Source organism: Quercus lobata, chromosome 2 (assembly GCF_001633185.2).
Source record: "Quercus lobata isolate SW786 chromosome 2, ValleyOak3.0 Primary Assembly, whole genome shotgun sequence".
Classification (NCBI taxonomy): Eukaryota; Viridiplantae; Streptophyta; class Magnoliopsida; order Fagales; family Fagaceae; genus Quercus; species Quercus lobata.
In genome coordinates, this window is record NC_044905.1 from 26,590,729 (window position 1) to 26,602,117 (window position 11,389).

The 11,389-nt window shown below is 38.4% G+C and overlaps 1 protein-coding gene across 4 annotated transcripts; it reads right to left on the minus strand.

Annotated features, from left to right (window-relative positions):
• Positions 1-6,930: 6,930 nt before the first annotated feature.
• LOC115975129 (probable methyltransferase PMT18) lies at positions 6,931-10,992 on the minus strand. 4 transcript variants are annotated; one of them, XM_031095792.1, is made up of 6 exons: positions 10,579-10,992; positions 8,980-9,674; positions 8,547-8,757; positions 8,059-8,356; positions 7,494-7,958; positions 6,931-7,398 (listed from the first exon to the last, which is right to left on the minus strand). In XM_031095792.1, exons 2-6 carry the CDS (start codon positions 9,664-9,666, stop codon positions 7,170-7,172), a joined length of 1,890 nt encoding a protein of 629 aa, XP_030951652.1. In that variant the 5' UTR covers positions 9,667-9,674; positions 10,579-10,992; the 3' UTR covers positions 6,931-7,169. The 4 variants fall into 4 exon arrangements, with proteins under 4 accessions (XP_030951652.1, XP_030951653.1, XP_030951655.1 ...); XM_031095793.1 differs by lacking the exon at positions 10,579-10,992 and adding an exon at positions 10,295-10,519; XM_031095795.1 differs by lacking the exon at positions 10,579-10,992 and adding an exon at positions 10,282-10,519.
• Positions 10,993-11,389: the final 397 nt, after the last annotated feature.

Genomic DNA, 11,389 nt, shown 5'->3' on the forward strand with positions numbered 1-11,389 from the left:
GTCCCTAATCTCAAGCATTACTCTTTAAAATTCAATTCAATCTTGTAATTTTTAATTTATTTATTTCAATCCTATAACTTCCATTCGTACACTTCCATCCACTTCTGTTAGAAGGGTTGCCATTAAGTGTCCCAAAATGATGTAGTTTTGGTATTTTTGAATTTCCCAAATTACATTCGTTTTATAGAACTAAAATAAACAAATCAAAAGTTACATAACTAAATTAAATTTTAGACAAAACTAGTTACAAACCTACGCGATATATGAGAAAATGTAATATAATTATTTTATAAGAATATAATGTAAATTTGTAGGTTAAAAGTGCATGTATTATTTATGTGTTGTCTAAAAGTATTTTTTATTTTTATAAGTTTTATGTAATGGAAAATATAATGTATTTTGTATTCAACAACAATTTATAGTAATATATATATATATATATATATATATATATATATAGATAAAACGTAATTTAAAAAAAAGATTAAATTACATAATTATACATCCTCGAAAAAAAATTACATAGTTAGAATTTTTTTTTATATATATTGTGGGGCCGGGGGACTTATGATCCGACCCACGTTCTATTAGAGCTCAGGGCCTGTGCCAAGGAGGGTGTGTGCCGAGGACGAGTGATGAAAGGCCGAAGTGTCAAGGGGAACAGCTGAGGACGACCCTATCCTCGGCACTCCAGGACTTCAAAGGGAAGAGCAACGTCTCGATGAAGGCTATCCCCAAACAGCCCCCTGAAGGAGATGCGAGTAGAATGAGGCCTACGTGGAGGTACGGTGCAAAATTGGTTCAAGGTAAACACGTCCCCTCCGCATTAAATGCACCAGCCTGCGTCCTGACCATGTTAATAAGAAAAGACGCCTGGGCAGGGCGACTTCGATCATCGCAACTAACAGAAAGTAAAAAGGGACAGCTGATGGGACGGGTACAAAAGTAGGCACTTGCCTAACCAACAGGTGGAGGGTTAAGATCAACCAAGAAGGGCTATATAATGTAAAGGTTAATGCACCAAGAAAGAGGCTGAGAAAAATGGCCAAAAACCAGAGCCTCCCAGCCTGCCTCCAACAGAAAGACTCCTAGGGCGAACACGATTTAATTATGTATGACCACCACGGAAAACCATCGTCTTGTGACTGAGGCCTAGCCTTTTAAACCCACGCTCTACAAATGATATTGTTTGGGTCTTTTTACGTGCGAACCCAACACTGTTACAAGTCGTTACAAATCGTGTCCTTACAATTGGCGCCGTCTGTGGGAAAGGCTTATGTGTTGGCATTAGGCGGTAGGTTGAGACAGTTCCCTTGTCATTTCTAACAGCCGGTTGTAGTGTTATAGCGTAAAATTCCACTAAGGGCTATATTTCTTTACTAGGGGCTACACTTCATAGCGACAGCCGCACGGATAGTTCTAGAGGCTTGGTCGAGGAGCTAATTCCCCTAAAACCAAGGTCTCATGCCATAGTCGAGGGGTTAATTCCCCCAACTACTTATCAAAATCAAGTTTTGGACAAAACCAAGGTATTGCCTGGTCCTCGAACTCAAACCTATGGGGAAACCAACTACTTGGAAGAAAAAACTGAGTTTTGGACAGAACCAAGGTATTGCATGATCCTCGGACTCAAACCTATGGGAAAACCAACTACTTGGAAGAAAAAACTAGGTTTTGGACAGAATCAAGGTATTGCATGGTCCTCGGACTCAAACCTATGAGGAAACCAACTACTTGGAAGAAAAAACTGAGTTTTGGACAGAACCAAGGTATTGCATGGTTCTCGGACTTAAACTTATGGGGAAACCAACTACTTGGAAGAAAAAACTGAGTTTTGGACAGAACCAAGGTATTGCATGGTCTTCGGACTCAAACCTATGGAGAAACCAACTACTTGGAAGAAAAAACTGAGTTTTGGACAGAACCAAGGTATTGCATGGTCCTCGGACTCAAACCTATGGGGAAACCAACTACTTGGAAGAAAAAACTGAGTTTTGGACAGAATCAAGGTATTGCATGGTCCTCGGACTCAAACCTATGGAGAGGTCAGCTACTTAAGAAGAATTCTAAGTCGCTCGATCCTCGGACCAAATACCAGAAAAGGTCAAGGCTGTGAAAGTTATTAGGAAGATGGCGAAGCACCTTATTACTCAGCGACCAACAGGGGGGTACATGTTGGGTTATATATCCTCGGATAATTACTTCCTACATGACATCAAGCATTCAGCCATCACCTCGTTCAAATTTGGGGTATACAACCCACTTTCAGGTCAGTCTTATTGTACATGATAGCTCCAATAAGTTCATAGTAGTATCTTTTATCTTGGTAAGGGGTTTTGGCCCTAAGTATCGCTTTCTCAGGTCGGCATTATTGTGCCAAACAATATTATTAAGTTCATTATGAACACCTTTACCTCAGTAAAAGTTTCTGCCCTAAGTGCCATTTATTCAAGTCAGCATTATTGTGCCAGATAATTCCAACAAACACAGAGCAAAATCTTTTTATTAACTGAGGTTTCGGCCCCAAGCATCATTCATAATATAAAAATAAAAAGAAAGAAGTTATAGGATAGTATGTCAATTCGCGGCATAACTATTTCAAAAGAAGAGATAGAATATACGAAATCAAGAAATGACGACCTTTATTAATGTAAAGAGGTGTTACAGTGTACAATGAAGGGCTTAAACAAAGCCTATATAGAAAATGAGTTACAAAAAAAAAAAAAAAAAAAAAAAAAAAAAAAACAACAACAACAAACAGAAATCTTTTTAAACTCTGCTCCTAAGTCTTTCCAAACTCTGCCCCAGTGGCACCCATATTGAGAGGAGGACCTTCCTTGGGGAGAAAGGAGAAGAAGAGGAAGAAGAAAAAGCACCAGGATGGATCTGGTGGTGGAAAGAAGAAGAAAGAGAGGCAAAAGGAGGCACCGGTGAAGGAAGAGAGGAAGAAGCAGGGATACTTTGTCCCTGCGTCAGTCCTGACTCCTAACATGCTAGTGTCATATTAGCTATGCTCATAAGAGAGCGGCTGGTACTGATAATGGGTGATCCTAACTCAGCCGCACCAAAAGTTTGACGCGACAAGCCCCTGCTTCGGATTTTGATTGAAAGGAGGATGAGAAATTTCTTGAGTCTCTCCCATCCCTGCCCTGACCGAGTCATTTTGAGCTTCGCAAGAACGTAGCATTTCTGGGAAAGGTATGGTCTCTTCATTCCCACTTCTATCTTGGACTTATCACGATTTAAGGTGTAAGCAAGCGGATAAGGGAAACTCTGGGGGAGGCTAAGGATTTTCAGACTTCAAAAAGATTGAAAGGGCTCTGTGTAAGAGAGGTGACCTCTTGCTGTCTTTCTTATATGAAGGGCAAAACGGGAGGCATTTAACCTATCCATATTTCCAAGAAAATCGGGAAATGAGAATATACCCGTTCCACTTCCCTACACCGTCAATAACCATCGAATTTAAATGGTCTCGTAAAGGGAAATCATTAAAGGCGTGTTTTGGATAATCAAACGGCAGGAACACATTACGAATGAATTCAGAGGAATGTCTCATAGCCCGGTATGTTTCCTAGGTAGATGAAGAGATACCAGCATTAATGAAGGACAGAGTTAAACGAGCCGTAATAAAGGCTTGGCATTACCAAAACCCTCCTCTCCAACTAAGAGGTCGGACAGCAGGATTTTGAGGGGCTATTGTGGGGCCGGGGGACTTATGATCCGGCCCACATTCTATTAGGGCTCAGGGCCCGTGCCGAGGAGAGTGTGTGCCAAGGATGAGTGATGAAAGGCCGAGGTGTCAAGGGGAACAGCTGAGGACGACCCTATCCTCGGCACTCTAGGACTTCAAAGGGAAGAGCAACGTCTCGATGAAAGCTATCCCCAAACAGCCCCTTGAAGGAGATGCGAGTAGAATGGGGCCTACGTGGAGGTATGGTGCAAAATTGGTTCAAGGTAAACACGTCCCCTCCGCATTAAATGCACCAGTCTGCGTCCTGACCATATTAATGAGAAAAGACGCTTGAGCAGGGCAACTTCGATCATCGCAACTAACAGAAAGTAAGGAGGGACAACTGATGGGACGGGTACAGAAGTAGGCACCTGCCTGACCAACAAGTGGAGGGCTAAGATCAACCAAGAAGAGCTATATAATGTAAAGGTTAATGCACCAAGAAAGAGGCTGAGAAAAATGGCCAAAAACCAAAGCCTCCCAGCCCGCCTCCAGGAGAAAGACTCCTAGGGCGAACACAATTTAATTATGTATGACCACCATGGAAAACTATCGTCTTGTGACTGAGGCCTAGCCTTTTAAACCCACGCTCTACAAATGATATTGTTTGGGCCTTTTTACGTGCGAACCCAACACTGTTATGGGTTGTTACAAATCGTGTCCTTACATAGATAAATGGAGAATAGGATATTAATTTTAATATATATATATATATATATATATATATACCATAATTGGTTGACTAATTTGAACATATCAAAAAATAATTATAAAAAAAATGTGCTTCCTCATTCCATTGAACACATGTAATATGTTATATTAAATTAAATTGTTATATAATTATATAATTTTAGATTTTTTTTTTCTAAATATAAGTATAATTCCTATATTATTGAAACTTGAATATTAATGTAATTTTTTGAATATTTATTGTAGGGCCCTTGGGCCCAGAAGTTCATTATCTACCCATATATTGGGCCTGTGACCCAAGCTAAGAATAAGGATCTGCCCGAGGAGGAGAAGTCTTCGTCAAACAAGACTGTGTTAATGACTAAAAGGTGGGACTTGGTCATAATAGCTCAAGAGAGTGTGACAAGGATGAAGGAGTCCTCAACTAGACAAAGTCGAGGTCCTAAGAGATGGTTTATCAATAAGAGTGACGATCCCGAAAATTCAGTTGTTATCAATAAGAGTGATGATCCCGAAAATTCAGTTGGAGCGGACAAGCATTACAGAGACATCAGATAAGGAGAAATCCCAAAATATCTTAGATAAAAGCTACTGCCTTTGCATTAAATGCACTATAGCTAACTCTCTAGTCGCATTAATGTAGAGGTGATACCTGAACAGTGGATTTCAGCCTTACAGCTACTACGTAAGGACTTCTGGGGAGCGCTGATGGGACAAGTATTCAAACCAACCGTCTAGAATGCACATGGAAGGTGGAGATGAAGGGAAAAGACAATATAAAATGAGAAGGAATCAGTGAGAAAAGGGGATCGAAAAAATGAGGAAAGAAACACTGTAACAATTAAGAATCAATCTTGTAACGTTACCTAAAAGCACTATATAAAAACCATTATCCTCAAATTTTGCCAAGGACGTCCTTTCTTTAGCACACACTCATGTATTTTCATTCTTTTGACATCAAACTTACCTAACTTGTTGTTCAACTAACTAAAGCCCAGTTTTTCTAACTCATTTCTTTACAAATTCATTGTTTTGGGCTTTTTGAACCTAAATTCATTCATAAATTAGGCTTGGATCTTGAATTTGGTCCCCACATTTATTATTTTTATTTTTTTTAGGGTTCATATCTTTAATTTCTAATGCCAATTTTGTTTGTATTTTTTAACCCAAAACTAAAGAGCTAGGCCAAATAAAGTAAAATTTCATATTTTTAACCCAAAAATTAAGAATAAAAAATTGAGCCAAAAACTAAAAATCAACCTACAAGAATAATCAATTTAAATCTCAATTAGTCCAAAATTGACTAAATTGACCAAGTGAGCTGAAGTGGACTAAATGGACTAAAGTAGACTAAATGAACCAAAGTAGACTGAATATACCAAAGTAGACAAAAATGGACTGAATTGACCATAATGGACCAAAATACTACTAACAGTATCACTAAAAAATAATTAGGAATTTTTTAATTATGTTGTTGATGTGAAACTAACTAATCACATCACTTTGTAAATTTTTTAGTTAGAAAATGATATCGTTAGTGTTCTTTTTTACTACTAAAAATTTAAATGAAAACATTCATAAGATGCATTATTTAAAAGATGTTATTGTTTGATTAATATTAATTTTTTTAAAAAGCTCAAATGACTTCATTTACTAATAAATTTGGTCAAAATAAATAAATTAACTCATTTAATTAATTACTAATAGATTTTTGTACTAAAGTGGACAAAAATGGACCAAAATGCTATACTGATGTGGCTCAGTAAGAGCATACTACATTTCAACTTTTAGATATTATATAGATTAGAGAGTTGCAATGTAACCAAAAAATAAATCCTAATGTAGTGAAGTGTATATGTGTTGTCTCTTCTTTAATCTTGCGCAATCCAATTTTAACAAAGAGAGAAACCAACACACAGCAAGTGGCTAATAATTCCCAGAAATACTCCTATAATGCTCCATTTCAGTCCGCTCATTACTTGCTGCTCCACTCCACTACGCTCATAAGACCTTAAGCTAGTGGGCTAGAAACAAATATGAGCCAACCCAAACAATATTTAAGAAGTTTGTGTGTTCAGGAGCACAGGACAACTTGGCTAACCTAAGTTTGGAACCGTGTATTTGCAACAGAGGGAGATAACTGAGAAGGCAAGGACTAGAGTAAGTCATTAGAGTTCCCAACAGAGGGCTAGAGTCAGTTATCAAATTAAGACATTGGGCCACCCTATATAGGTCTACGCATATTTGGAACTCTAAATTATATTCTGGCTACCCATGCCTCCTCCCATTGAAACATCAAAAGGCTAACGCCAGTGATCGAACGCTCAACACCCTTTCTTTTATCTCTTAAGACCCATCTTCTCTGCATTACAACCTCTTTCCTACCCTTTGTAATTTGAATTTCCTGTAATATACTCCTATCCATCAATTCGCAATAACGGGAACCTAAGAGCCCATTTCATCAAAATACAGAACTGTGCATTCCTGCTAAGCTAGTCCAACCATGCACCTGAACAAAATGACCATTATGATAAAAAGAAACAATATCCAACCTGCAGACTATGTCAACAAAATTCATGATGACTAAGAAAAAACTAACCTTTCTTCCCTATTAATAGGAAAAGTATTTTGCAAAAATAAGAAAACATAATAATTCCCAAAGAAGAACAGAACTCCCAAAGCTGCAAGCCAGAGAGAGACAGGAGCTGCAGGGGAAAAAAAGAAGAAGGAAAATACACTATGCTCTGTACTAGTTTTTCTTTTGTGTAGCTTCACCGGTCCAGTAATTTTTGACAGCAACGAGAATTTTCTCGGGATTGAAGGGTCCACTTTCATGGTCCATAATCTGGCTCTTCCATCTCATCCCATCTGTTATAGCCTTAATCTTCACAAGGACCTCTACTGTATCTCTAAATATAACTGTCCCTTCTGGCCTCAAAATTCTATCCATTTCTAGCAGAATGTAGGAGATGTCACACCTTCAATACACAAACACAAATTCAGCCAAAATATAAAAAATTACCAGACCAAAGATCATTGAGCATATAGTGTGCATCTGTATCTCAAATTTTACCTGTCCTGATATATGCTGAACACACCACCTGCATGTATGAGATCATAGGTTCTTGGATATGTTGAGAATGCCTCACACCAATCTTGGTATGTCCCAATGAAACCTCGTTCGTAAATTACACCTAGAGTGTCCTGGTTCGAGTTGGCAGGAACCACATTCATAACCCACACAGGATACTTTACCAAGGCTGCAGCAAATCCACCAAGGTAGGCATTCATGTCCATTATATTCCTGTATCGTCCCTGTGCTAGGGGTAGGTTCCGCTTGTAATGTGTCACCCTGTCCTTCCATAGTTCATTGTCTTCTCGGAAATTTTCAGCACTAATGCCTGGAATTGAGCCAGTGCTAATTCTAGGAGGGATGGCAAAAGCGCGCTGGGGCCACTTCTCCAAAGCTCCACCAGCAACTTCATCTGAGCTGCTTGCCTCTGGTAGTGGGGTTATGCAAGTTTCCATATTTCTGTACCTTTTCAGCAAAATTGATGCAAAGATAAATAGAGTCAACCACAATAGTTTTAGTATTATCAGAACAAATGATAGCATGAAAGATGATGAGATGGTAGTACCAAGCAGCGTCTGGATTGTCCGATTTGCATATATGTGGTGTTTTATAAACCTTCTTTCTCTTGTTGCATTCAATGTGGTTGATGGGCTTTTGCCATATTGCAAGATCATTTTTTTCAATCACTTTCTTCCAGCAAAGGCTCTTAGCAACACCCTCAATTGCATCTTGCTCTTGTTTCAAATCTTCTTGGGTTCTTTCCCATCCTCTCCAGTATCTCTTCCAGCGGATAGGAGGGCCAGAAAGAATCCAGTAACCACCAGGCCTTAGAACTCTGTCCACTTCAATTAGATACATACCATCTGTAAAAATCAAAAGATCTCAGATGAAACATTTTTTTATGCCACACAGATAAATGAGGATGGTTGAAATTGATGATAGGTTTAGTTTTTTCAATTTGTATTTTGTTAAGCATGAAGGAGAATGTTTCTATCTCCCTTATTGTTTGATGTTTCAAGTTTGTGAACCAACAAAAGATACAAAAATTCTTACCAAATTTATACCAAGGTATCAAGCAACGGGAACAGTGAGCCATATCAAAAGCCCTAGCTGGGTATGGAAGCCTCTGAGAAGCCATGATGCCAATCATAGCTGGAACTCCCCGCTCCAATGCAAACTGGACCTGTGCTTCATGCGTGTCCCTTGGTGCAAAAGACATTGCCAGGATGTCCCTCCTCAACAGGTAAGCACCCCAACTTGCTACCTTAATTCCCACAACCAAGAGGTGTAGGGGGAAAACATATTAGCAAATTGCATGTCATATATACTTGGAAATCACAAATCAATTAAAACTACAGGTAGCTTAAGGAATATTTAGAAGTCTTTGGTTAAGTCCTCATTTGCCGTCCCAAGTAATTTTAAAAACAAAATATAAAAAAAAAGTTGAAACGAAATATCAAGCCAGAAATGATGCTGATTTTCTTACACCACAGCCAGTATCTATGGCAGTTCTGATACTTCCACTTGTGAGAGGAATGAGTTCGTTAATGTCATCAATATAAGCATCAGCTCCACGGGGGAACATGGTGCCTCCTCCAGGGAATCTGAAACGATCACCCTCGACTTGAATCCAATTCTGAACAGCCTTCTCAATGCTGAGCGCTCTATGGGGAATATTGTCGTACCAAGCATAGTCTCGACTCTGAGGCCATTTGAAAGGGGTCTTATATTTTGGTGGAGCAGGTATCTGGCAATGGAGGAGCTCTTCCTTGGCAGGGCAATGCCGCTCTCTGTATTTCAACATGGTGCGATCAAATTTCCTTCCCCTTACAGGATCTTGGCAAGGAGTGTATTCACTATAGGACATATCACAAGGTGGGAACTTCTGGACTCCACCAGAGTTGTTGATCTCAACTTGATGATGGCTTTGAAAGTCCAATGTATTTGATGATGATGATGATGATGATAAGGGTACACCATTCCCTGCTGGAGGTACATCACAACCGACTCTATTGTAGGCCTCAGATCGATTGGTGGGAGCAGGAGTATTCTGCCAAGCCCCAAAAATGTAAGACAAAATGCAAAGCCCACTAACCCCTAGGATCCAAGAGAGCCGCTTCCTCTTTGCTTCCAGCTGGTGATGCTTTGGGGATCCACTGTACTCCTTAGCCATTCCTACTTCTGCAAAAAACAAAAATCACATAAATAAATCTCAAGAGAAACTAAATACACTCATTTCTTTCCTTTTAAAACAGAGGAGAATCATTACTGGATAATGCTGTTTATAAATTTCTTGAAAAGTAGACATTACACACAACTTAATAATAACCATTTCCCCTTCTGAAAAAACAAAACCAAAAAATAAGGAAAGGATACAACAAGTGTACGACAATCAAAGTCAACAGCTGATAAATCAAATGAACTGCAGAAACAAATGAAAAAAAAAATTGTAAAGTGAAGATAATGGGCTCAAAATGGAGATTAAACAGAGGAAGAATACTAATGGAAGGCAGTTCCAGAAGCCACTATTTTAGGTTTCACAGAGAGACCAAAAAAAAAAAAAGAGTACTGGAAAAGAACAGCTCAAAACATGAAAAGATTAAAACTTGGAAGACAAAAACAAAATCTGAAAAAGGTGGACAGAAAATTAGAGATATTTTAGATCCCACTCCCAACAAGGCTGCCGGTACTGTACAGGACTAGGAAATGAAAAGAAATTAATTAAAATCCGAAGTAAAACAAAGAAGGAAATGAAATTGAGTAAATGGCATGGCAAGTGGCAACTCACAGTCCAAACATACCTCCCCTTCCAACAATAGAAAATCAAAAGCCAAAAAAATCAGAGAAAAAGTTACTTCCTCTCCCCCCTTTCTTCCATCCACTTCATAAAGCTCTAGAAAGAAATGAACTTTGCAGAACCTTTTCTTTTGCTCTTTTTTTTTTTTTTTTTGGTTATAAACCCAACAAAAATAAATAAGAAAAAAGAAGTCACTTGGATCTTCAGGGAAACACACAGGAAACACCAAACATCTAACGCAGTGTTGGATTATTTAAAAACAGTAATAAGAAAGAGACAGAAGCATACCTGAACGTGATACTTGATGTTAAATTCAGCTAAAGAGTCAGAGATTCTTCTCCCAACGAAAAGTATTTACTAGCACTTCTCCAAAAAAAAAAAAAAAAAGTATTTACTGGCAAGTGAACATGGAGCTCCTTGGTATTCGAGTCTTTTTTTTCTCCTTTTTCTTTTGATTTGTAGTTGGAAATAGAATTAATTACAAATAAATATACACACATTATACGTACATGACAAAATTTGGAGTACGAGAATGACACATGAATGTAGCCTGGGACACGGGGAAGGTAGAGAGAAAAAAATAGAGGCCAAAAGTTTAAAATGATGGGTCACAAAAAAGAGAAGGGAAGGTGCAAATACTCCGCCATTACAGAACTGCTGATTGGTGAGGAGAACTGAACATACTTTTTTATGATATATATTCAAAACAAACAGTGAAAGAGAAAAAAAAAAAAAAAAGCAGAGATGGGATATTGTTGTTTTTTTATTAGTATTTGTTATTGTATTTTAGTTTTGTTTTTAGTTTTTTAGTTTTTCAGGTATTAAGAAATGAGAACAGAAGGGACGAGGAGAGCGTGGATTTGGTCTACAGGATATAGCGAGTGGCATCATATAAGTTTTCGAAGGAGAGTGACTAGCCTCATTTTCCTCCCCACCGTTAGCTCTTTCCTTTTCCTTTCTTCTCCTAGCTAAACATTAGAATATTGTAACTAGCCCCCCTCTTTTTTAGGTTGGTAAATAATCCAACCTGTCTAAATCTAAAAGCCACAACGGAGAATGTGTTTAAATATAGCACTGATTTTTGCACATGGTGGGTGCA